At 45.0% G+C, this 27,063-nt stretch overlaps 1 protein-coding gene across 5 annotated transcripts in view; it reads left to right on the top strand.

Moving 5' to 3' along the window:
- Positions 1-27,063, top strand: part of Hivep1 (HIVEP zinc finger 1) — a 128,568-nt gene that overhangs the window by 5,763 nt on the left and 95,742 nt on the right. For all 5 annotated transcript variants that reach the window (XR_015640609.1, XR_015640608.1, NM_001105751.2 and 2 more), the window contains 1 exon segment: positions 469-608. Coding sequence is in view for 3 of the 5 variants with exons in the window: in NM_001105751.2 (NP_001099221.2) it covers positions 569-608 (40 nt within the window). In the remaining 2 variants the exon portion in view is untranslated.

The raw sequence follows: 27,063 nt of genomic DNA, 5'->3' as shown, positions 1-27,063 counted from the left end.
CAAAGGTCAACACGAAGCTGCCGGTCCCAGGCATGTGCCGTCCTGCCATGAGCCTGCAAGACAGGCATGGCATCACTGGGGAACAGCCACCATAGCAACTGTGTATGTTAACTGAGTCAACTGAAATGACATGACCAGGACACTGGCCTTCCCTAGGAATGCGCATATGTATACAGCATAGCTGTTTGTCATTTTACATTAACTTTATTGACCCCGAAGTGCTGTTCTAAAGTGAACATTTTCATTCTTGTCTAATGTCTAGAGACTTTTTCTTCCCACCTGTTTTCTCAACAAGGGGCCTACAGAGTGGCAGGATGACCTGTCTTATGTTTAGTTAAAAGCGAATGGTGTTTGCAAAGGTTACCTTCTATTGAGTTTAGGTCAGCACTGCTCTAAGCCCCTAACTTTTGAAGTATCCTCCTCTTTTGAAGGTAGAGAAATTCACTGCTTTTATCTTTTTCTTTGCAGCAGATGGATTAACTGGTGCCCAATGAGTACATGGAGCCAGCCTTTTGTAACCTGCTCTTCCAACGGTTTCTAAGAAAACAGAGCTCTTAAATCTAAGAAAATGCCTCGAACGAAGCAGATTCATCCTAGAAACCTCAGAGGTAAGGCTCTGCGTTCAGTGAAGAAAGGCTTACAGTGACCCCACCATCAGGTGCATAGATGGTACCAGCAGTGGCCGAGGGTTCCTTAGATGCTGACCCCGCTTCATGGCCAGCACCATTGTGTTTCATTCCTCTTTGTCGTATACAGTAACTGTCCCTTACCTGCTGGAGGAATTAGTTCCAAAGGATTACAGGGTTTTTCTGATGACCTGCTAAAGGCTGACATCTATCATTTCTTACCAAGAACTAGGGAATCTGAAATGGATGGTCGATGTTTTCCAATAATTGAATCACTGTGATTTTATATTCATTCGTTCAAAAAAAAAATTCCTTGTCTGTCTTTTCGGTGTCTTTGGGAGAATGAACCCTGGCCTTGAAGCATGCTAGTCATGGCACGTCAGTGGGCTTTGCTACTGCATGCCTGTATCTCTTGGGGGCTTACTTCTGTAAGTTACTTATATCAAGACAAAGAAGGGAAAGAGTTGAAACTGACATTTACACAGTACTTTATTTGCAGAAGTCAGAACAAACTGACTTATTTCCAACAAAGAAACATCTTGTCAAACTTGTATATAAGGCTGGAGGTCTGGATTGGGGGTAGAATGTGGGCATAACACGCTTGTGGCTCTGGATTCTGTTCCCAGAACCACGCAAAGCAAAACAAACAGGATATGTATGAAACACATTTTATACAAAGGCTGCAAGGTAAATGTTTTTCCGCTAACGCTAAAGATATTTAATATTGGGAAACTAAGCACATTTTGCCATATCTGTTCAATGATTTTTATTGTTTGGAGATGTTGTCTTTACTGTGAATTACAGTTATCTTTTCTATTTGACTCCAGTATCTAAGGATTTAGCAGTGTTGGATTTGTGGAGAGGTCTCAGTTGGTACAATGCTGGCTGTGCTAATCTACGACGACTTGAATTAAAATGTCTAGAAGTCACATTAAGACCAGAGGCAGTAGCAATCATAATCTGTGGCAAAAACGGGCATGGAAACAGGAGAATGCCCAGAAACTTGAGGGCCAGACAACCTGGTATACCCCGATACGAAGAGCCTTTCTCAGACAAGGTGGCAGGTGTGAACTGACATCTGAAGTTGTCCTCACGTCCACATAGGTGCTGTGTCATGTGCATACCGGTATTCACACACGTGCACACACAGTTGTGGATGCCTATATAAAGACGGTAGCAATGTGAAGCAAAAACCTGGCAAAGTGATCTTAAGCAAAATAAAATAGTGTGTGAAGTAGACATGTCTCAATGTTGTAGCTGCACACAGAGGGATGCACAGATGCTGATTCTGTTTTAACAGTTAGAGAGGGCTCATCTGTCCACGCATCTTACTTGGACTCCACTCCTGCACCCCTGGCCTGTGTGGCTTAAGCCATTGCCCCAGGCTGCAAGCATGAGCATGTATTGGGTCTTTAGGGAAGGGCTGTTGAAAGCCTTTCTATTCATAACCTCTTTTTACTTAAGCTTTACAAATGTAAAATGTAAAATAGGTATATAAAACAAGTATTTATTAGCAGTAAGTCAGAATTTAAAAAGAATATATTGTACGTGTGTGCAGATATCTCAGAGACCAGAAGACGGTGTCACAGACCCTGGAGTTACCGGCAGTTGTGGGCTGTCCAGTTTTGGTGCTGGCAGCTGAACTCTGATCCTCTGCCCGACTAGCAAGTCCTTTTAACTACTGAGAAATCTCTCCTAGTCTCAAATCATAAAGTGTTAAAACATAGTCATTCATAGTCATTAATTTTGCCATTTTTCAATGATAAAAGGGAATTTGCATGCTAAATTTGATAGGCTTGTCTATTTTTATACAAAAGAAAGGTCCAAGCTGAATAATTGGTGCTGCAGGATGTAGAGCAGGGTTCAGTTGGCCGACACTCTGAGGTGATGGCTTTGGTGCTGAGAATGCTGTTTTATGCACTTCATGGTACCACGTGGCAGGAGTGTGGTTAGGGGCCTTTCAGAAACAATTGAAAATTCTGTCATAATCCCAACCCATTAGTTGTTTGTTTGTTTAACCAAACTCAAGTCAGAAACTGGAATAGCAATTTTTATAATCAAATATGGTAACACTAACAGTACAGCACAAAAGTTAACACTAATTTGATACACATAGGCTATGGTCCCATATATTAAGTTGCTACATGTTTTTAGAGGAGCAGGAAGCTTTTAACAGTGTATCATGACAGTCTCTTGGATAGAGTTGTCTGGCCTCTGAGCCTAGGTGTCTCAGGCAGGGCTGTTGAGTGGGGCATGGGCTATGCTGTACTTGTTCCCTGTCCAGAGCCAAGGCTGTGCTACAGTCCATGCAGTAACTGCATCACTGAGCATCCCTACCCGCGTATGTTACATTCGTCATGCATTTGGCTTGCAGTTATTTAATTTTTGGTCTGTGAATATTTAGAAATATTTTACTGTCAACAAAGTTTATTTTTCTTTTGTTTAACATCCACATTCAGTTTTTGAGAGTTAAACAACCCACCCACAATTTAAGAATCTGAGCTGAGGCAATTGTAAAATTGTAATCCAGAAGTATTTGTATATCTAAAAAGAGTAAAGTTCAGTATAAAAGGTAAAAATGCTCTATTCCGTCCAGATCCCTTGCTGTGTGTGGAGATTGCAGGCCTTGAAGCTGCTTTGGGTGAGTTAGAGAGTGGTGGCCCCTATAGCCTGGGACATAGGCACCAAGGTAGACTGTGAATGCTGTGTGGTCAAGCCGTGCTTATAAATGTTGTTTTTCATCCAGGAATAAATTAATATTAGCATACTAAGGTGGCTTTTTGACTCTTGTGATACCAGTTAGCGTGAAATAGAAATACATTTTAGAACTGTTCAAATTTGTTTTTATACTCTTATTCTATCATTTTTCTTTGTTTTTTTAATTCTTTATAATATATATATATATAATATATATATATATATATATATATATATATATATATACATACATACATACATACATATATATATTCATGGTCTGGTTTTCTACGTCTCTACCTTGTCCCCATAGAGGGCTTCAGGGATCTTTGCTGAGAGCTGGCTTTCTTGGAGCTGTCACCTCTTGTGATGGCAGTGCCTTCTTCAGGATCTCTCCTGAGGCCCTGCCTGAGGCCTCTCTACAGCAGGGAGAGAGACAGAGTGTGTGTGTGTGTGTGTGTGTGTGTGTGTGTGTGTGTGTGTGTATGTGTAAACAGTGACCTTGTTTGTAGTGTTATTATTACATGCTCTGTAGTATCTGCTTTTGCCTCTATGCACCAGGTTCTCAACTCAGTGGCACTGTCCTCCCAGTAGGAATGATGCTTTCAGCTGTGATATTGTTGGGTGACAGGGAGTCTTCAGCGCTGTTGTAATAGGAAAAGATACTTTAGGCACATGCCTTCGAGGTTGGAGATGTCTTAAAAAATCAAACAGGTTCACTGTAAATGTTGTTCAGAGGGACACGTTTGGCCAGTCATCCTAAGGTGACATTTGCACAGATGATCAGTTTCTCGGGCTCCTTGAGATCAGTGCTTGTTTCCTGCCTACAAACGACCAGAACTCTGGGCTGGCACAGGTAACTCCCTAGGCTCACATAGGAGCTGCTGAGTGTTGTGGAGACTTTAATGAGGTGGGGATTTAGACGGAGCACATTAACTGTAGCTTTTGGGAGTGTGCTCTCCCAGAGTCATGGAGAAAGTGTGGAACTTGAGTATGTTGGCCTCACTCTCTTAGAATTTGAGCTTTCTGAAGAGTAGACTTCATGCTGTTTTTCTGATGCAGGCAGAGCAATCAGGGTAGGATGCCTGCCAAGGTGGGCATTAGGAGGTTTGCCTGTAGGAGTTTCCTGTCTAGAGAGAACCGTGTTCCCATTTATATACAGGCAGCAGACAGACTAATAGCTGCCTTACTTAGACAGCTAATAGGAGCCCAGAAATTTGTTAATGAGTCCTAAACTTCTGGATTAATTTACGGTTTCCTAGCTTTACAATTGTGTCAATTGACACACATTTAGTAGAAGCCTCTGGAGCTGTGATTGGTGATTGGACTGCGCGTACAGTTGCAGCTAATTCCGGAAGCTCAGCTTAAGGATTCCTCCGCTAGTCTGCATAACTTAGTGCGACACCGTCTCAACAAACAAACAAGCAAACAAACAATGCTTATTTTTGGTAGAGGCTGTTGCTGGTTGCTGGGTCTTTTCTTAGGATGCGCTCATGTGATCACTGCCAGCCATGGCAGTGAGTTCTGGAAGGACACAGTGGACCCTGTAGTGTGCTGGCTGAGAAGGCAGAGTACTCATTAGTCAGGGTAGTAAACACATTTTCTCTTCATTTTCTTCTCTTTCTTTTTGTACTGGGAATTGAATGCCTTGTGCATATTAGGCAGTACCCCACTACTGAACTCACCCCTATTGTTTAAGCTCATTTTAAAATTAAATTTGTTCCTTGGTGGTTGCATATTTATATAATTTATATAATGCAATCAACCCACATACCTCCCACCCATCTTCTTTTTTTCTTTTCTTTCTTTTTTTTTTTTTCAGAGCTGGGAACCGAACCCAGGGCCTTGCGCTTGCTAGGCAAGCGCTCTACCACTGAGCTAAATCCCCAACCCCCTCCCACCATCTTACTCCCCTACCAGCCAGCCAACCCTCTCTTTTTCCAACAACATCCCTCCCACTGTATGCCTTTTTCTTTTGTTTTTGTTAGACGCATTTTCAACTTAAGCTGTTTTCAGTTTAGGATAAGGCTAAAATTAATTTTAAGGTATATCTCTGTATGATCTGAAATATTCATTAGCTCATGGACATTAAAATGTCTGTACAATGTCAAATACAAAGTAAGTGAGACTAAGAAACTTGCTTCTTTTCTAAAGTAAAAATATTATTTACTTTTGGAGAGGGGCTAAAGTAAGTTGGGTCCTGGCACACCACAATAGAAGGTTGCTTTTTGGGTGGCTTGGAGTTAGAGGGGCACAGGAGGCCAGGGAGGAGGGGCTTCTGCAGAACCACTTCCTGTAGGAGGGAGTCTGAGCCCTCTGCTCCCTGGGTAGGGCCTGCATGAGGGTGAAGCTTGCAGTTCTGCTGGGAAAAAGGCAGGTAGTAGAGTGTGGCGCTTACACAGCTTTCTCCTGTAGGTAGGGGTGTGTGTGTGTGTGTGTGTGTGTGTGTGTGTGTGTGTGAGAGAGAGAGAGAGAGAGAGAGAGAGAGAGAGAGAGAGAGAGAGAGAGAGAGAGAGAGAAGGAAGGTTAGGGGTCAGAAATAAGCTGGTGAAAGAAGCTATCAAAATTTAATCTTTGGCAAGTTCTCTCTCTCCCTGATAACTTGGCATGCCATATTTTCCCCATCACCCTTTGGTGTACTTGCCAAAGACATCTCATGCACTAGGTAAGAAACCGAGAGACAGGAAATGGAACAGCTAGATGGGAGTCTGAGTCTGGCTGCTCTGTACTGGCCCTGTTGTCATTATAGCCCAGTCCGCTGGGCTTCCTCAAGAAAACAGTCTCTGGAGTCTCAGGCTCAGTATTGACATCAATAGTAAAAGAGTAATCTGGTGAAAAATCTCAGAGTGTATTTATCAATGCTTCCGTGCTGATCTAACACTTTAACAATATAACCATTTATTGTCAGTCCTGCAGCTGGGGCTGCTGTATGCCTGTGACTGTGCAAATACACAAGATAATACTGTCTGGAAAGGGAATTTTATTTGGAGAAAAATATAGATGAGTGCACGTGTGTGCACGTGTGTGTGTGTGTCCTCTGCATACGCTGACGAGTATTATAGTACCAGACTGTCCTGAGAGAGCACATATGCACACTATTAGGCGTGTGTGGGGTGTGCTTCCCAAACGGGTGGGCTTTGCAAATTTCTGCTCTCAGGGTGGCTTTCGTAGACAGTTCAGAGAAGACTGGATTTGGCAAAGGCAGAAAGCAGGTTTGAAGCACACATGAGGCTGAGTTACACATGACCGGCGCTCCTTTCCCTTTGTAGAGTTAGGTTCCCACATCCTTGCTCACAGAGTCCAGGGCTTTGCCTTTGCTCTTTCCTGCTTGCACAGTACAGGCGGTCATGGAGCTGTGCTCTGTGAAGTGGACGAGAACTGTGGATGAGCACAGGGAGCATGCCTGCTAAGAGGAGCAGTGTAGAGTGCTGTCCTGGACTCCTAGGAGAGGGGCTCTTCCAGCCTGTGCTCGGCTGACCAAGCTATGTGGGCTGTCTCCAGAAGAATAGACAGTGGTGTGGCAGATGTCAAGACCTCAGATCTCCTAGTGAGGTAACAGTGATGCAGGCCACGAGGCCCACAGTCTGTACCCTGAAGACACAGCCTCCTCATCGCCTTCCTGGGAACTCCCACGGTGATCCATGCCAGTCATTTCATATACAGGGCTGTTCTGTGCTGTGCTAGACTTTACTTTTTGACTCAAGGCTGTGGAAAAGTGAAGGCTGTTACCTCTTGTTGTGTTGGGGTCTAGGATTTCAAAGCCTCCCCTGCTTTAAGATTGGAAGTTAGTGTGGTCAATGCTGTTCTTCATCCCCCCCATGTGTGTATACATGTGTGTATATGTGTGTGTTTGTTGGGGGGGTGTCCTTGTCAAGGCCTTTACCTATACTTTTGGGTTTTTTTCTTCTTTTCTTCTTTCTGACAAAGTCTCTGGTCCCCCACAGATGCACACCGGCTCCTCTGTGCTCACGCCTGCATCCTCTTGCACACCTGACATTTCACCTTTGCGTTCTTTACAACTCTTGCTGTTGGCCTGTGTTAATGTCAGGTCCAACAGAGGACTGTTTGGGTGTGATAAGATAATTGCTACTGGAGACATTTATGAGTTTGAACCTTAGGTGGGAATTGATAGCTTCTTTTGATACTTGGTCATGTCTGATTCATTTGCATATGCTACAAAGTTTTAATTGCCTATTCTGAGAAGCCATGCAATTGTTATGAACTTACGTTGAATATAAAATTTCACTATAGGATTCATTTGTAGAGTTATCTGCTCTGTATTTTGAAAAAAAATTGAAAATATTTTTCATACAGTAAATTACTCTCCCTAACCTCTCAGATCCTCCTCACCACCCCAGCAGTCAAATTCCATACCTTCTTTCTCTCTAGAATATAAACAGACAAATAAACCAGAATACAACAAAACAGACAAGCAGAAAAGGAAACCAAAGGCAGGAGAAACACATTATGTTCATAGGGACAAAACCCATAAAAACTGTATCAGAAATCATAATAGAGACTCAAGACAGGTGAGGTACAAAATGCCCAGACAAAGGATTGTGAGACAAAAACAAAACAAAACAAATACCCACCCCCTTTTCCAAACTCCCAAATCTGTTAAAATACCAGTGAGTTTGTTTTGTGTTGGCCTTTCACTGCTTACAGAAGGCTCTTGCTAAAGGGTGGTTGGTATGACCAGTGAGACGTCATTAGAAAAACCGTCTGGGTTATGGATGGGAGCTGGTATCTACTTTCCCTCTCAGCCCTAGGACCCCGTCTGGCTTCGACTGTGCAAGCCTTGTGCCTGCTGCCTGGGTCTCTGAGAGTTCATCTGTGTATTAGACCCTGTGCCTGCTGCCTGGGTCTCTGAGAGTTCATCTGTGTATTAGACCGGTTGTATCTGGAAAGCACTGCCTTTTCGGTGTCCTCTCTTCCCACTCGCACAGAGAAGAGAAGAGAAGTCTCTGCCTTCTCTTCTGGTAAAGCCCTGAGGGGAGGGGCTTTATGGAGATGTTCCATTTAGGACTGAGTGTTCAAGGCTGGTCTTTCTCTCTCTGTACTTCTATCAGTTGTGGGTCTCTCTGTTAGTTCCCACACGCTGAAGGAGGAGGTTTCCCAGATGATGGCTATGCTGTGTACTTTGGGTTGGTGGTGAGGGTAGAGAGTTGGACTTCCTGATAATGACCTGTGGGGCCTTGTGCAAGTTTTTTCCTCATCTGTGAAGTGCAGATAGTGGGTGAAGGCTAGACCACAGGGCTACCACAGTGTTTGTCACATGCCGGTACAGGCCAAGCACTTGAAACAGAACAGTCACCTCCCAGAACTGGCTTACGTCAAACCTCTGGTTTGCATGTGTTTCATAAGTGGAGGACAGGGCTGCCCTCAGAGAGCCGTTTACTGATCGCACTGGGTGCTGCACAGCCCACTTGGGTGCTCATAGAAGGTCATTCTTGTCCTAACTGCTGGGGGCTGGGGTTAGAGAAGAGGGAGGCCAGTGCAGAAAGCCACCTGGGAAGAGGACTCCATGCTCCATGCCACCATAAACAGTTTCCCACTTGAACTCACTCAGACTTGCTTTGTATTTTTTTTTGTTGTTGTTGTTTTTTGTTAAAAGACATTAAAACATTAGTTTCCATCCACTATTCAGGAAACTGAAAGGTTGGTCTTGGATTTTATTATACTGAAGTATTATAAATATTTCAGCATGACTTATCACATGGGATTAAAGGGCTGTATTTAGTCTGGAGATGGTGCCACCTCTGTCCCTTGCTTCACTCCAGTGTAGGAGGAGAGGCCTAACTTGCTTTTCAGGGTTATCTGACTAATGAGAAGACTTTCACTAGGCAGTGCCCGAGCCTCTCCCGTGGTGGCTTTTACAAAGGCTTCTATTATGACTGCAGGCTCATTCTGTTAACGTAAGGATTATCTTACTGAGTTCAGGAGTGGAATCTGTCTCGTTCTGATGATTGTTGCAAGGGAATTCTGTTTACACATTGCTTTTCACGTTTGAATGTGAACTCAGCCATTCCATGCTGACCGTGAATGACTTGTGAGTGAGGTCAGAAATCCTGGAGGGAAAACAAAGCAAACCCATGGCTTATTTAAAATATTTTTTTTCTGCATATAACTGAAGCAAGAAAGGAAGGAAGTAATAATTTAAAAGCCAGTTTTAGGTGATTTAGGCAAGGAAACCACTGGTGTTTTTAGAAGCTGTCATGCAAATGGCTGGCATTATTTAATTTGACTGGGATAATATGGGAATAGACTTAATATAGAAAATCTCCAATTTTGTTTGGAAGGTAATTATTTTTCAGTTCATATTTAGAGTATATTTGATGCTTTCTGAATGCTTATCAGCATTAGCCATTTTTTTCTTTTTGTAAGGAAATATAAAATGTAATAATGTAATTAGCCATCGTAATGATTTTATTTTAGAGCATCTTTGCACAAAACATTTTCTGATGAGGTATAATTTTATCTCGCTGTAGAATAAAAGAATATGTAATATGAATAGAAACTCCTCTCATGTACAAGTCTAGGTAAGCCCCACGGTTAAAACGCAGATTGCGCAAGTCTGGGCTACCGTTTGCCCTTGTATTCAGTGACAGTGGTTCATGCACAGATGAGGTGCTTTGCTCTCAGCTTGGATTGAAAACATTTAGCAGTGTCCTTCTGCCCGTCTCATAAGAATGCTCTCCGGAATACTGTTAACATGCCAGTTACAGAGCATCGCTTACTCATTAGAGCGACAGATTGCTCACGGAACGTCAGAACTTGTGTCCACCAAGGGTCATTTTACAAGAATGCTCAGTTCTTCAGAAAGGCCTTGTTGGCTGTTAGTACCTAGATTCACACATTATCCAGTTATTATTATTATTGTTGTTACGATTATTATTATTATTACTGAGTTCCTGGCTGGCCTGGAACTCAATATGAAGAGAAAGTGAGTTTTGAACTTAACAATGAACCTCCAGCCTTTTCCTCCCGAGGGTTGGGATTAAGACATGAACCACGATACCTCACATATTACATTAATCTTTTACTCTATTCATTGTAAAATTTTAACCAAGTTTTGAGTTGGTTCTATGATGCATTCCGTTCTAGTGAGTACTGGACTTACATTGTTGTACAGAGATACTCAAAGATAGAAACCCTCACGATGTGATTGGATACAATTAGAGTAATTAACTTAGGAGACCCTAAGTATGAATGGAGCCATGCTAGTCCCGAGATGTGTCTACCTGTCTGATGGATACGAGAGTCTGATTCGTCTGGTGCTGAAGGAGTAGACATTTAATGGATTTGATGTTGGGAAGCACGTCTCTATCTTCTTGCCTTACAACACTGAGGCTTGTCATGAAGAAAACTGCAAGACCAGGCGTAACTGCTTAATACCAACAATATTCAAATACAAATAGGCTAGACATATAGTTAGGGCAGTGTGCTATATTATACAAATAAATGAAACCGTGTTGAGCCCACACCCTAGAATCTGAGGTAATTTCCAGTCTCAGCATTCCTCAGAGTGGGGAGGACCTTGGCTCATGTTTGCTTCAACCCTTTTCAACAGATGAACAGAGAGATCGAGAAATGAGGCCACTTTGTGCTGCCCACTAGTATTGTGTATTTGATGTTTGTGGAGTGTTCTTTCCCAGTATTTTGGTTTACTTTTGCTTGTGTTGAAATGGGATGCTGCCCTGCTGCCCATGGTGACCTCAAGCCATGGACTCAGGCTTGAGTAACTAAGACAAACCAGGTACCTTGGCTCTGGTTGTTTTTAAATGATATGGCTTCCCGTAGTTAAGGCTGTCATGGGCTGATGGCGAGGCAGAGGCTGTTCAGATGGTGTTCCCTGTAGCTACCCTTTCCACAGGTCTGTGTCCAGAGCTGTATGCCAAGTGCTTTTCCCACATGTACTTGTTTCAACCACATGAAGTAGGTGTATTATCACCACACTTGATAGCTGAGGAAAGCGAGGGACAGAGAAGTCGTCACTTGCCCAGAGTGTCACAGCTGGGATCTCCATAGCCCCCTGCCTGGCTTCCATGTGCAGTCATGCTCACACTGGCTGGTGCTGACACCACCCGGCTCTCTGGTGGGTGAGGTTGTGAATGCTCTCCAGGCATGGAGTGGCGTTTGTTGAGAGCAGCGTGTAGAGCCAAGGGAAGGGAGGAAGGGTTAAAAGGACTATAAACTTTCTCCCTTTTAGTCTTTTCTTGTTGAGAATCCATTTCTGTTGTTTGTATATATGACTGCAAGTTGAATTTGCCATCACAATCCTAGGAATTTCCAAGCTCTTCCTAAGAATAGCCAATCTGTAAAGACATTTGTATATGTAGCTTGCAGAGTTATATAGACTTGGAAGTAGAGATGGTTTGCCTAAAAGAAAGAAAGGCAATCTTTTACTATCTTGCATTTCAGAGATGGACCTCTTAAATATTTAAGCAAAGTGTTAACTGACATCCTAAGCTTTTCCTTGTATGCTGTGCATTGTAGAAATTCCGACACGTAGACTGTTTCCATTGTTGGAGCCCTCCCACCCTGCACGTGTAGGTAAAGGGGCAGGAAGCAGTGGTTGGGTGTCAGAGCCAGCAGGTTATATTAGCTTTCTGTTTTACCTCTTGGTGCAGCGAGATAAAGCTAGCTCCTGCCTCCTGCTTCTCAGTATAGCATGTCTCCCAGTCCTGAGGAGGTGTAGGAGTGATGCCACACATCAGTGGTGACTGAATGTGGCACAGGCAGTCGGGGCTCCAGCAGAACAAGCCAGAAATGACGTCGTGCTAGAGCAGGGTGGCGTCCTCAGATTTGGACACTTCGGGATCGTTCTGCTGTGAACTTGGTTGAGACATAATTTATAGAAAGGAACAACAGATCAGCAGAGAAAATAATTTGTTTAGCTTTCGTAGAAGGAAAAGCTGGGTGGCAGAACCAGTGTGGGGTCCTGGGAGTGCTGGATTGTTTAGGTAGAGTGAATTTCTCAATCAGGTTGAATTCCAAAGACCAAACGGGCAAAGACTTCTTAGATGCGATGTGTGTAGCTTCTATATTTTGGTAATGATAAATTTATTAAGTTAATATTTTTATGCTACTAGGATAGGTATATCTGAATATTTAAAAGAAGTTAGAGGCAAGGTGTTGTCATATACTGTGAAGTTAAAACGTAAACAGAGAAACTCCCAACTTCTATGAAGGGCCAGGACGGTTTGTGGCCCCAGGGAAGAGGCTGGTGAGTAGAATGAGGAAATCTTTTTTTTTTTTTTTTTCTGGATCTGAGGACCGAACCCAGGGCCTTGCGATTACTAGGCAAGTGCTCTACCACTGAGCTAAAACCCCAACCCCAGAATGAAGAAATCTTACCAAACAGTAGAAAAGCACCTTGCAGATGACCACAACAGCAGACGTACATTACCTTGCTCTCCTGTTTGTGAGCAAGGAATGAAATGGCCAGGTCTGAGAACACAGAAAGTAGACCTCTGGTTCACCACTCAGTATTTGTCATTTTGCAGCAGGGGTCAGAAAACTACGGGCTAAATCCAGACTCTGTTTCTGAAATTGATGTTTCATTCAGACATACTCGTGTCTGTTGGTTCTGTCTAGGGCCATTTTCACTGGGTGGTGGCAACCCCATGTGGCTGACTAAGCTGAAGTACCTGCCTCTAAATAGAGCCAATGTTAACACACAGCTCGAAACCTGCGTGCAAGTCAGTGACTGCTAACATAGCGTTTTCTCTGACAGCAAGAGCGTATGTACTCTTAGCTGTGGTGGTGGCCAACAGCCACATTGGCTTCCATTGCTCAGAAGGTTCTATGTAGGTTTCCATGGCCCCATTGTGATTTTCAGGCATGATGTGGCCTTTACCAGCTCTGTCCTGCACTTTGGGAAATTGTGTAGCTCATGATATACAGACTGTGGTGCTCAAATGAGAAAGTCTAAACACCGGTGTGAGTGTCTGACTTCAGCGACCTGTGCAATGGGATGGGGTTGAGCGTGTAGGGAGTGTGGATGCTGTGGCTCTCCTTCTAGATGCCGATGTCTCGGTTGGTCTTGTGTGCTCTGATGGGATAGTGTGCAGTGTGTGCTGAGGTCCAGTTCAGCTTACAACATCTTAGAGGAGATAGATTTTGCACTAAGTGTGGGTTTGATGATAAGCTTTTCATAGGAAAGTTACCTAGTTACATAGGAAAGTTCTAGTCTGCAGATGTAAAGTCACCGCCTCTGCCACCCCACTGTGGAGTGTGTACTGTTTGAGTTTTGGTAAAGTGCAGTATATAGTCAGTAAACTCCATGTAAGTGTCCAAGTCAGTTAACCTGGTAAGTCTATCGATGGGCAGCCTTTGCACAATCTAGTTTTCCGTTTCGTGTGTACTGCCCTTTCCCACGCCCCGTGACCTCCAGCCACTGGCAATTAGGCCTCGTCCCCAGCTCCAGCCTAGCTAACTGCTGGCCTGCTCTTCTGTTGGTTCTACCATGGCCTTCTGTGTAAATCACGTAAAGGGAACCAGAGAAGCAATTGTCCTCCTCCCACATCTGACATACTTGCCATAATGCGCTTGAGACTCTTCACCAGGGCTTTATCACCGTTTGCTGTGAATTAGCATTCTTTACACAGCCTGCCTGTGCGTTCATGAGCTGATGGCCACGTGGGCTTCCCCAGGGTGGCTAACCTTGCTGTCGGCAGTCTCAAACCCACAAGTGTAGTGGGATAATGTCTTTCTCCGACATTGCTGCACCTCATTCTTCTGACATGTTTTCCCGTTCTTTAGCTGCTCGCTTACACGAGCCTGAAGGGTCTTTAGTGGATGGCCGGTTCCTGCAGCTGCTTCAGCGTACACTCTCATGGCGGCTCTTCAGCCTCACACGCCCAAATTGTGGCCTTTGTGCCTACCATTTTCCTATTTCATTTCCCCTTTACTTTGTGCATTATCTTTCTGTACTTATTGTTGTCTGCGCATGCTTGCCTTGATTTGCGTTTTTAAGCCCTTCGTGATTGTTCTAGAGAGCACTTTCATGCCTCACTGTCTGGGAGCAGTGCACAGCAAACTTGGGTGGAATACAGAGGCTGTGCCCGGTCTGCTTTCTTCCCTCCGAGCTGCCCGCGCTGCCCGCGTTGTCAGTGTTTGACCTGTGTTCTGATGCCAGCTGGGCAGGGTGAAAAGACTCCTTTCTGCAACCTGATTTTAAAACCAGCTTCAAAGAGGAAATGGAAAGAAATACTAGTCTGTCCAGTGGTCTTCATAGTGGCCATTCTTGGCCTGGTGCTGTAGACGCAGGCCATTGTTGTTCTATGTCTCTTCGACCTAGAGCAAGTCTTCCTGCAGAGAGGGCTCTCCCCACACATTCTCTGAATGTCTTTATTCCCCTCACCTCAGGAGAGCGGGTTCCTGAGCTGCGCTGTCTCCTCTGTGCACCCGACTTCCCTTTGTCTGCAGTGAGAAGGCAGCTGTTTGTGTTGTCATTTTTCATTTGTTTAATCTCTGTGCGATGAGTGGGCTTTCCATAAGATCCTTCCATAGTTTTCTTTGCCTTTCAGCAGCTGAGTGTGATGTCTTCACATGCAGAGCTCAGTGTGCTGTTCTTCCAATGTCTAGATGACTATTTTTAATGAAGTTTGATAATTTTGTATATTTATGCATGCACGCATGCACAGAGGTCAACTTATGGAGTCAGTTTTCCGCTTCTGTCATGTGGGGTGTTCCGGGGATTGCACTCAGGCTGCCAGGCTTGGTAGCAGGTGTGTTTAACCTTCGAGTCATCTCACTGCCACTTTTAATTTAAGAAAACTTTAAAATGGGCATATAAGGTATTATATGTTATTTGGGTATTTTTCAACAAAGTGCTGTAGTTGATTGTCCTTGCTTCTCTCCCTCATCCCCCCATCTTTCCCCTCCCTTACCACTGCCTTTTCCTCATTTATATCTTATGACCTCAGTTTACCTCCATCCTTCCTCACCCTTCCCTCCCCAGCCCCCCATCTTCTCTTACTGACTATCTAGTAGTCCCTCAGTATACGAGGAAGACTGTTCTCAGGACTGTCTGCAGGTGCTCAAGCCCATTAGAGGAAGCGGCATGCCCGCGCGTGTCCTCCTGTCTCCTTCATTGTCTGCAGATCCCTTTAGCACCTGACACCATCTCAGTGCTCTGTAATAATCATTATGCTGTCCTGCTGTGTGGTCCCGTAGCTGCTGGTCATTTATGAGTGAGTGTGTGTGCACTTGCCATGGTACCTACCCATGGGGGTCAGAGGACAGCATTGTGTTGGCCCTTGCCGTTCACCTTGTTTGAGGCAGGTTTCTTTTGCTGTTTGCAGCTACAGAGCCTCTGCTGGACCATAGACAGTTTGTCCAGCACACCGTGGTTACCTCCCCTCCCTGAACTTGCTGTGAGTTCTTTGGAATCTTGTTCACAGCTGGACAGAACCTCACACTTGACCCAGAGGGCCTCTGGCCTGCCAAGTCCTCTTGCTTATGGAATCACCACTGTCCAGTAGGGTTGGCAGGAGCAGTGGACTTGCGGGTTTTGCAGCCTACCGTGGGTTGAGCAGTGGCACTGACTGAGCTGATGGTAAGGGGTCAGGAACAGCCTCAGGGAAGAATGCTGCAGACCCCTGAGCTGATCTTACCTGAGAGGCCTGCGCTCGCTTGCCATGAGGTGTGAGTTTATAGATGACTGTGGTTAGACTTCCGAAGTTCAGGAAACGCTTGCGTCTACTTGGACTGCCTGGTTGTGGTTCCTTTATCTGTGCTGTGTTAGCCATGTGTTTCACCACACAACCCTCTGGCAGGCAGCATCCTGGACCTTAAGGGCATAGAGTTGTGCAGTGTGTGCTAATAAGCTTCTTGATAAAGGCTCCTTGCAGAGCCCCATTAAGTCAGCAGAGAATCTACATGCTGTTTGAAAGATTTAAATTTGAGGTGAATGTGCTTTAAGACACTTGTAGGCATTACTGACTTTTACAATCCGTACTCATGATACCAGTATTAGCTCACTGAGAATGTTAAACACGAGATTTTGTTACTGAAAGAATGGTTGCGTTGGAGGAAAAAAAGGAAGGGCTTGGGGTTCAGTTGTAGATTTGGAAGCAAATGCTAGTTCTTCAGTTTGTAAGTTCTGTGGACAGCACAGTGCTTTCTCCTCCTGAGCCTTAACCTGTGGGGGTAAAGCCAGCCTTATAACTTATAACTACTACCCAGCACACAGTAGGGTCAGTCATTCCTGTCAGGAGACTGATTATAGGACCACACAAATCAAAGTTTGAATGCTTCAATTCCTTACATAGAATGTAGTGTTTATACAACCCCATCTAACTTCATATAAACTTGAAGTCATCTGCTGATGGTCTATACCCCACACAATGTAAATATAACTAACTGTAATGCTGTGTTGTTGGCCCTAGCGAGGGCCAAGAGGGGCCCTGTCTGTCCAAGTATTTTCGGTCTGCTTATGTTTGATTCTGTAGATGCAGAAACTATGGGCAGAGAGGGCCAACCATATGTGATGATGGCTAGCATAGCTACACCAGGCTTTGCTCCTTTGGTTCTCACCCTTAGTTTTACTTTTTTTAAATTTAAATTTTTTATTTAATTCTTTCTCTTTCTCTGTCTCTCTGTCTCTGTGAGTGTGAGTGTGAGTGTGAGTTGTCGGTCAGGAGTTGTCACTTACCTCTGTCCCAGACAGAGATCCTGGGGATTGAACTCGAGTCATCAGGCTTGGCAGCAAAGGTCTTTATCTACTGAGCCATCTTACTGTCCCACCCTCTCGCACCTCAGAGCAGTATTCCCGTCTTTCATGCAGTGCATGGCATGCCTGGTTTTTGTTAGCACACAGACTATGTTTCGCCGTATACTCTTTGTACACATTGAGGTATTCCCAGGATTCACCGTGAATTGCTCGCATCTCTGTCATGGTCACATGAGTGCCCACACACAGTTTTACCTGAGTGAAGCCTTAGTGATAGCGAGTCAGCTCACGTGGCGTGGTCACCTCTGGGGAGGGAGGTCTGTCCTGGGGAAGTGGACTTTGTTTTTGTGCATTCTCAGGCTGGCTGTGGGAGGAAGCAGACAAAGGCTGTGCAAGGGGTCGCCAAGAGTTCATGCTCTGTCCTACGACATCTTAGTTACTATGGAGGAAGGACAATTTGGTGACGGCGGCTCATATGTCAGTTTTGCTCTTGGGAGGACAGGATGGGCCTTGGCTTATCCAGCCCCTCCTCTTAGCAGTTGATTCTAGAACTGCAGTAGTAGTTCCTCTTAGTGTTGGGCAAACTCTGGCAGGTTAACCCAGGTTCCAGGCTATTTTATAATGATTTTAAATACACTTTTGCCATAATGTTTCCAGATATGACTTCTTTTTGGAAGCTTGCAGTGTATCCCAAATGTGTGTTTTGCGTGGTGTGTGTCAAGGTTGTTCTTGGAGATCTAGCACTTGGGCAGGCACACATCTTACAGCGTAGACATTCAGAGGATGGCTGACTGTGAGGACCAGGTTCATTGCTCTTTCACCAAGTGAAAGCAGGAAGCCCTGGCTGCAGCAGGAGGATAGTGCTGGTCACACTTGGACTTGTGTGCTGTCTAGATAGGTGAGCTTAACAGCAAACATCTGGCTGTCAGATGCATGCTGTGGTGAGGCACAGTAGTCAAGTATGAGCCTCACAGGTGCTAAATGGTCTTTTGGGGTCTGTACTTGGTGTAGCAGTGAAATGTGGAGTTGTAGTGTATTGGTCTGGATCTCATCAGACCATAGCAGTGTGGTATTTCAGATGGTATTATATCAATAAATACATTTTTTCTAAAGGCTTTAAAAACCATTTTTCTGGTGATGTCATCTGTGAAAAAAGTTTTTAAAAAGGCTTTATTATATGTAGTAGAAGTGTGAACTCATTATTATATGAGTTCACAGTGATTGGGTATTTTTCTTGTTTGCTCAGTGTTGGACGTATAGCCCATAGGACCTGCACCTGCCAAGAGCAGAGGTCATCAGAGTGTCTTAGACAAGAATTGAGGCTGTAGTGACCCTATAGTTCAGTAAGAGGAATAAGAAAACTCTAAATTATACACCCTGAACTGATGACTAATTGAGCAGGAGAGACGGGCTGCTAGCAAAGACAGTGGTGGCCGTGTGATGTACAAGGAAGTTACCTCCCAACTCCAAGAACTCTTTAGTTTTATGTCAGTATTAAACCAGTTCTTCAAATCCCACGTTTATAAAGCCTCAGTACATGTGTGTATGCAAGCATGCATGCCAGGACTTGCACATGGTTAATGGTCATTTGAGTTTAGTCTGTAAAAAGGAGAGCTGTTCATTATATTATTGTTATTGTTGTTGTTGTTGTTGTTATTATTATTATTATTATTATTATTATTTTAGAGGTAGAGTCTCACCGTGTAGCACTGATGGATTTTGAACTCACAGAGATCTGCCCACTTCTGCTTCTGCCTCCCTGGTGCTAGGATTAAAGGTGTGTGCCACCATGTCTGGCTTGTTTATTATATTCTTAAATTATTTGAGAATAAAGTTGGAGTATATTTTTCAGTAAAATAATAGGTTAATAGATATAAAAATGTCCTAGTTTAGGTGTTGAGCCCTGCCAATAGTGCTCCTGTGAGCGGACACCAGGTAACATTTAAGTAACGCCTTGCTTCTTAGGTTTATGGGGACCGGCAGCATCTGTGGTCATACTTTCATGTTTTTAACGAGGCACAGAAGAGCTGAGAGTGGCCGGGTCTTGCCAGCAGGTAAATCCAGGTGCATCTCATTTCAGCAAACCAGTGTCCATGGGCCCTTTGCTTGGCGTGTGTCCTTAGGCCTGTGGGAAGATAGCTGGTCAGTGGTTTCCAAAGTCTTGTAAAGTGACTCTTCTCTTTTAATATTTACAACTTCAGAATGAGTCTTAATCCTACATAAATACCCCCACATGGGGCAAGAGCTTATGTATGCCATGCTGAGCTTTAACTGAGGTGGGTTTAGAAGATGAAGTGAGGAAACTCACCTCATGCTGTAGGTAGGGCTGGACCTACAGAAACAAGACAGGAAGTTGCAAAGCACAGAACATCTCGTACCTGCACAGAGCGTGCCCTCAGACTTGCAGAATCAGAACTTGGCAACAGAAAGCATGGCAGACACAAACCAGAGAGCTATTTTTTAATTGATAAAAGTTAGTACTAAAATATATGTAGTTTATTTTGTTGCATAAGTTAATTGCCAGCTAAACATAAAGTAACACAAATACGAAAATTATTCTCTGATAAAATGTAGAAATCAGAATAGTGTGAAGATAATTTTTATTTCCCAAAACATTTGCTATTTTTTAAAGATTACTTTTAGTTTCTGTGTGTCACCTGGTTGAATGTGTGTGTACCAGGAGCACAGATGGAGGCAGAAGAGGGTTTGGAAGCCTGGGAGCTGATGTCTCCGGATGCTTGTGTGACAACCGACGGGTGCTGGGGACCGAATCTGGATCCTCTGCAAGCACAGCCAGGCTTGGGTTGTGGCTCGTGACGCTTTGAAGCATTGAAGTCTGCAGCCGCTGCGCTCGTGCTCCCTTGTGGTGCTGGTGTCAGTTTAAAGGATTTATGTACAAGTTCCATTTCTTGAAATTTATCCCTAAGAAATAACTTAACTGAAGCCAAAACACTATTGATTTCCACTTCAGTGTTATCTGTAATCGTGAGCACTTGTGGTGCGTTAAGTACCCATTAGTACAGAAAGCACATGGTTCTGTGTGCTAGCTGACGTACACTCAAGAACTTAAAAAAAACCAAACCTTTGGAAACAGGAAAGATGTCTTCCAGGCTCCTACTAGGACGCCCCTTAAGCTCCACTTACAACCTCCTTCACTGCTTCTCTAGGATCCGGAATCCCAGTGTCTCCCACAGGCCACCCAGAGCTGTCAAGCTCAGGTCTGGCACAGCAACAGCCCTCTCATTGCTGCCAACGTGTGCCTTGGTTACCTTTCTGTTGCTGCAACAAAACAGCACAGCCCCAGAACCTTCCAGAAAGTAGGTTTATTGTGGCTTACGGCTCAGGAGGTGTGGGAGCCCGCCATCCTTGTGGCAGGGAAGGGTGGCAGCCAGCACCAGGGACAACAGGACCAGCTGAGAGCTCACATCTTGAAATGCAGATGGGAAGTGTGAAAACGGTCTGGGTCTGTAACCTTTAAAAACCTAACCCACTGACATACTTCCTCTAGCAAGGCCACACCTTCTAAACTTCCCTGTAGGGCCACCAGCTGGGAACCAAGTATTCAAATACCAGAGCCTGGGATATATCCTGTTCAAACCACCACATTTGCCATATGAAAGACAGCTAGCTGATTACACACTTGTATGATCTTTGTGGGGATTAGCAACAGTGTGAAGATTTTAGCTTATCTCACACACATGAACATTTACCATGAGACAAATGCTCATTGGGTCTCTACCCTGCCACATGCAGAGCTTGGTAGGCAACCTCCTCAGGGCATGTGGATGAACACACACACACACACACACACACACACACACACACACACAGAGTCACGAAACACTCACACACAGACACACACATACACACACACATACATACACACAGACACACACACACATACATACACACACACAGACACATACACACAGACACACACACAGACACATACACACAGACACACACACACATACACACACACACACATATATACACACAGACACACACACATACACACACACACACACACACACACACACACAGTCACGAAACACACACAGATACACAGCTGTGTAGCTTTATGGGACATCTTTCTCCAGCAGACTGCCTGTGACCTGGGACTTGCAGGACTCTGAGCGTCTGTGTAGATGGGAGAGTGAAGACAGATGGTGATATAGGGGCCACACTGCTGCTGAGGTACAGATTGTAGGGATGGGGGGTTTTGGAGACTTGGGGTGCATTTAGTGTGAGAACAGAAGCACACAGTGGGTGACTGGGTTTTGTAGTGGCTAAAACAGGAAGCTCTTTCATCTCTTAGGGTGTTACCTGTGCACATTTATCTCCTCAGAAATGCCCTATGCTCTTGATGGCCGAGCCTCTCCAGGTGTCTGCCAAGTAAGAGATAGCATTTGTTTCTTCCCAAGTAAGAGATAGCATTTGTTTCTTCCCAAGTAAGAGATAGCATTTGTTTCTTCGTGTTCTCACTGTCGTGGCCTCCCATAGTCATCAATGACTGTTTGTATGACTATACAGTGAATTAATGTCAAAAATTAAAACTTTCTAACTCTTAATCCACGGAACCACATTGTTTGTGTAGTTTGTTGCCGTGTGGAGGGTTATACCCCGTATAAACCCATCTGAAGGAAACACAGGCTTAGTGGCTGATAAACAAGTTTGACTGTTGAAAGACTCCGGAGTCTGGACTAATTGCAACAAGTGCTTTTACTCTTTAAATATTCTTCATTTGAGGAATGAAATCTGCATGATAATCTGCTTATTACACTTCTTCTGAAAAGCATGCTGGGTAGGAGGTTACAGGACATGGCAGTGAGGGCAGCTAATTCCTACCCTGAAGACTCAGTGTGACTGTGACGTGTGGGTCTGTGACAGCTCCCTGGTGGAGGCAGGAACCACTGGCAGTTCACCTCGGTCATCTTTGAGCTTCATAAGGAAGCATGTGTAGGACCATTTCTCCAATGTACTTTTTAATATCTGAGAACTATATTTTGGCATAATTGCTCTCCTTTTCTTATCCTGTGTGTTTTATGCATTTACAAACAGTCTGGAAAGGGCCCGTGGATTTTACCAGATTGCAAAGGCATACAGCAAGCAGAAACAGTGAAGCTTCTCCCGCGTGGATTCTCAGTGCCAGCATGGACAGAGATGACTCTGGATGCTGATGAGTAGTTTGGCTCCGCCTTTGCCTCCGTTGGATTGTGTGGAGGTGACATTTCTGCTCTGAGTGTCATTGTTGATATTTTCAAATAACTGTTGATGCACGTGCCTCAGGCCCATGGTGAGGTACCCCAGCAGGCCGGCCTCCGTCAGGAGACAGATCACCATTGCCCCTGCAGTCTCACACACATCTGAAGCTGGCTTTGATCTATGGGAGTTAACATTTCTCATATATTCATCCATTTCCATTGATCTGTTCTGATTTCAGCTAAAAATAAAATCAGCTGTAATTTCAAAATACAGGACTGCCCCTCTGTAGCTGGACAGCTTGGCCAGCCAGGCTCAGGAAGGAGGGCCGGGCTTTTGTTCACGTTCTTCTGGTGCCCCTAGAGGTAGGAGGCACAGACGCCCATCTGATTCAAGGCAGTGCACAGGGGAGGAGCCCTCATCCACAATGTTTGGGACCTGCAGTGTTTCACATCTCTGTTTTCCCTGGACCGTGGAACATGTGACTAGTCTTTACCAGTGTACATCCCTAACCCAGTGCCAGTCTGTAACTGGCACTGCCTTTTGTTCTGGACCACCTGTCTTCCCGTTACCAGTTTTTTTTTTTTTAATTAAATATTCGTTAGTCACATTTGGTAGAAACTCTGCCTTTTATAAACCAAAGGTCATGACCTAAAGTGAAAAAACCAGTTTATCTAATTGTCTTGAGTTCCCACCAGAGCCACAGGGAAGCTATCTTTGCAAGTAAGCCTCCTTTTGGGGTTAGGGTAGGAATCCTGCTTTAGTTTTGATAAGAGTGATATTCTTTCCCTTTCTAATCATTCTCCTCTGGTTGTCTAAATGCCCTGTCCCTTCTTACTCCTCACGTCAGCTTGGCTGGATGACAGAGAGGGCTGCTGTGCGGTGCTGGACAGGGCAGTGCTGGCAGGGGCTTCGGTAAAGAAGCTGGATGGCTTGCACATTTATCTTTATACATGTAGGTGTCTGGCTTGCCTGTGTGTCTGTCTGTGTGTGTGTGTGGCACCCGCTTCCACAGCTGCCTAGACTGGAGTTAGACCGAGATGCTGTGAGCTGACATGAGGGTGCTGGGAAGCACGGCCATCTGGAAGAGCAGCCAGTGCTCTCACTGCCGGGCCAGCTCTTCAGTTCCTGACTCGGGATTCTTGATGGCAAAATCCCAGGACCTTAAACTCAAGGAAGGAATTTATGGAAAAATACCAATTTCTGCCACAATGTCCTCCTGCTGGTGGGTCTCTGTGTTTAAAGACCGTGAGTAACAAGAAGCTTGGCAGCTGATGCAAGCAGGACCTTTCTAGGGTCCATTACTAAGGAGTAGCTGGGTACTGAGCACAGGTACCAGGTAGGGAGCAGCAGAGCACTCAGCCTGGCATGGGCCTGACCTGGCTCTACTGCTTAGAGATGAGGAGACAGCCTGGCTGGACGGTCCGTGGGGCTGTGGGACTTGTCCAGCAGTGGAGAGTCTGGCTATGAGGAGAGAATCCTGTTGTGAGTTTTTTGACTGCATGGCTTGTGCAGCCGCCCAGGAGCTATCTCAGCCCCATGAATGGAGAACACACACACACACACACACACACACACACACACACACACACACACACACACACTAATTAATTTTAAAATGCCGGGCTAGAGAGATGGCTCAGCCGTTAAAGGCTAGGCTCACAACCAAAAATAATTTTAAAATGCCTTGACTACCTCATAGGCTGAGCACTCCTAAACCTTCCCCTGACACCCCAGGCCCAATCAAGGAAGTGGCTAGTGGCCACTTATCCAGAAAATCTTACCCTGGCAACTCTTGAGTGTCTTGTCCGATGCCCAGCCATTGGCCGCTGGCATCTTTATTGATAGATCAAAAACCAATTGGAGACAAGGACCTTCAGAATCAGTACACGCAGACTCCTTATTAAATCAAAGTATCAGAGCCACTCCTCTACAGAGTCCTATTGCTGGGCAGCCATGGGGATGTGGCCCCGGCCAGATGAATGTTTTCTGTAGCTGGGCCTTGGGCATCTGAGGCTATGCTATTTGAATGTGAGCGTGTGCCTGCCTTTGGAGGGGAGAGAGAGGACCTTTCATCAGAGCCCTAAAAGGAACTAGGCAGCACTATGGATGCAGAGAGCTCCCAGTGTTTGGGGCATTGCACTTCTGTCAGGAAGTGCAGATCTGTTGGTGTTCACTGAAGGGGAGCTTTCTGGAAGACAATTCAGCCACAAAAATGTGAAGAATTGTTGATCTGATTCTTGACTTTGTTCTGACTTTAGTAAAATGTAGATTATATATTTAAAATACACTTACCTAAGTAACCCATTGGTTTGGGGACTTTTGAGACTGTCAGTTTCTTTGTAGGGAAAACTTGAGGAAAGTGTAGTTGATACACAAATGCTGCTTCTTTCCTACATGTCGTAGTAACTGGACTTAGAACATAGACTCAGAAAAACCCAAATGCTCACCAGCAGGAGAATGGGTCAGGAAACTGACCGTAATATTTAGATACTGTGTGATCATACAGACGGTTACCTTAGAGAATGAGGCAAAGCTCCGCTCTACAGAACAGCTTGGACATATCGTGAGGGATCCTGTGTTCAGAGGGAGCTTGACGCACAGTAGTATGTGCTGAGGAAACTCATTTATGATGTGAAGAACAGGTAAAGCTAAGTAAGCGCTGCTGACAGCCGCTTGCTAGTCCCTGCTAAAGCTAAGTTTTCTTACAGGAGAGTGTGACCAAGACACCCTTGACGAAGACGTAACTGAGGAAGCTTGATGTTGCCCCAAGTTGAGATCAGTTCAGTCCTACAGCAGTAGGAGAATAAAACGACATTCAGTACATGTACAGATGATCGAGGCAGTAAACAGCAAATGATTACTCTATGCAACACATAACTGACTCCAACAACATAACTGACACGGAGGCTATACACACACACACACACACACACGCACACGCACACGCACACGCACACGCACATACACACACACACGAGAATGAGAGGGGCTCTAGAGCAATTGTGATGTTTGGGAATGAGTGTTTGCAGGAAAGTGTCCAGCTGGTGTGTGGATGGCAGTGGCCACAGCAGGCCTAAGATGATCTTGGGGTTGCCAGCATACATCTAGGGGTCATTCAGATGGCTTGATATAAATTGAAGAGTTCTGTGTTTTTATGTGTGCATTCCTATGTGTAGTATTTCACAACAAAAGGACTTAGTAGATTACCATAGTGTAGTTATTTTTCATACCAATGAGCATAAAGCCTTCACAAAGGCAACCAGCTAGGACACTAGTGGTCTAGAAGTCCTTCCTCAGAAAGCACTTTGGAATCTCCAGCACAGGTTGGATTGTAGAAGTGTGAGGAAGAACACTCCCGCTGTGAAGTCCGCATTACCGCTTTTCATACATATTTAAAAAGTAGTCAGTTCTCTGAAAAGCTCATACATGTACAGAATGAGTTACTCTGGTCGCCCTCCTCAACCCTCAGTGATCTCTGGTGTCCCTCCTAGGCCTTTCTCTCTACCGTGCCTTCCTTTCCCAGACTTCATGACCTTTTTATTTTAATTTTTAAAGTTACTTTTCCATTGTTTGTATTGCCTTTCCTTGTTCTTGAGGATTCAATACCTTATGTATAATGAAGCATCATCGTCCCATCGCTTCTTTCCTCCCTTTCTCCCCGTCCCTCCGCACACTGCCCCTCATTCTCCTTAGTGACAATCCACTGAGAGCAATTAGTGCTGTCCACATGTGTGTCCATATGGGGAAGGGGCAAGCACTGGAGCATGGGAAATCTACCCGTGGTGATACATGCAGAAGATGATGGTTCTCCTTTCTCCGGCAGCTGCCCGCCACCAGCGGCTCTGTAGTAAGAATGGGGCCTGGAGAAGAACTTCTCCCTGTGCAGGGATTTTGGATGGCCCGATCCAGGTCTTATGCTGGCACTTAGGCAGGTACTGTGAGTTGTGAGCTGTTAGGTTAACTGGGGCCACGTGTGTGACCGTTGGATTGAGACTATCCATGGAGCCCTGTGCAGTCATGGTGGACACATGACTGACAACAGTGACTTCCTTTTCCCTGAATCTGTCGTCACTCAGTACCAAATTGTTCATCAGTGAGGGATGGGACCTCTTCAGCCTTGGCCTGTGCCTGGCTTCTTTGCACATTGGGGATCAGGTCCTGAGCCTCACACATTCTAGCATGTGTTGTATCATTGAGCTCGCCCCAGCCCCCTTGCCTGCTTTGGAGTTCCTGTTCTGCAGCCATCTGCAGCTGCTATGACACGTCATGACTGCAGCCTGTGTCTTTCCCAGAATGGAGTTCACAGCCCTTCTCAGTCCTCCTGAGTCTTCCCAAGGCTTAGCGAGTGCCCACCTCTCATCTTCAATATGTTATACAGCCTTGAGTCTCTGCACTCACTTCTATTCACAGAAGACACAGCCCGGAGCTTTTCGTTTGGGTCTTCTACATGCTTGTCTGTCTGTGTACCCTGCGCGTGCCTGCTGCCCCGGGAAACTGGAAGAGAGCACCAGTGTTGTGGAACTAGAGTTACAGATGCTTGTAAGCTGCCATAGGGATGTGGGGGACCACATGGAGCCCTACACCATCCCCCTGCTTCTGTTTTCTGAGTGCTGGGATTACAGGCATGAGCTGCTAGCTCAGAGTGTGCTGTATTCTTACTGGAGCTAAAAACACCCGATTTTTAAAAATAACTTTTCTTAATGCAGAAAAAATAAGTGGTTTTAAACTTTGGAAATGTCATGTCATAACATTTTAACTGTCTTGGGATATGACCTGTGGACCAAGAGGTTTGCTGCGAGTAGCTAACAGGAGGGGATGATGCTTGGAGGAACAGGCTCTGGGCAGCGTTTTTGGTCT

Source organism: Rattus norvegicus, chromosome 17 (genome assembly GCF_021556685.1).
Source record: "Rattus norvegicus strain SHRSP/BbbUtx chromosome 17, alternate assembly SHRSP_T2T, whole genome shotgun sequence".
NCBI lineage: Eukaryota > Metazoa > Chordata > Mammalia > Rodentia > Muridae > Rattus > Rattus norvegicus.
The sequence above is the reverse complement of the archived record's forward strand: the minus strand, read 5'-3'. Positions and strand labels throughout refer to the sequence as shown.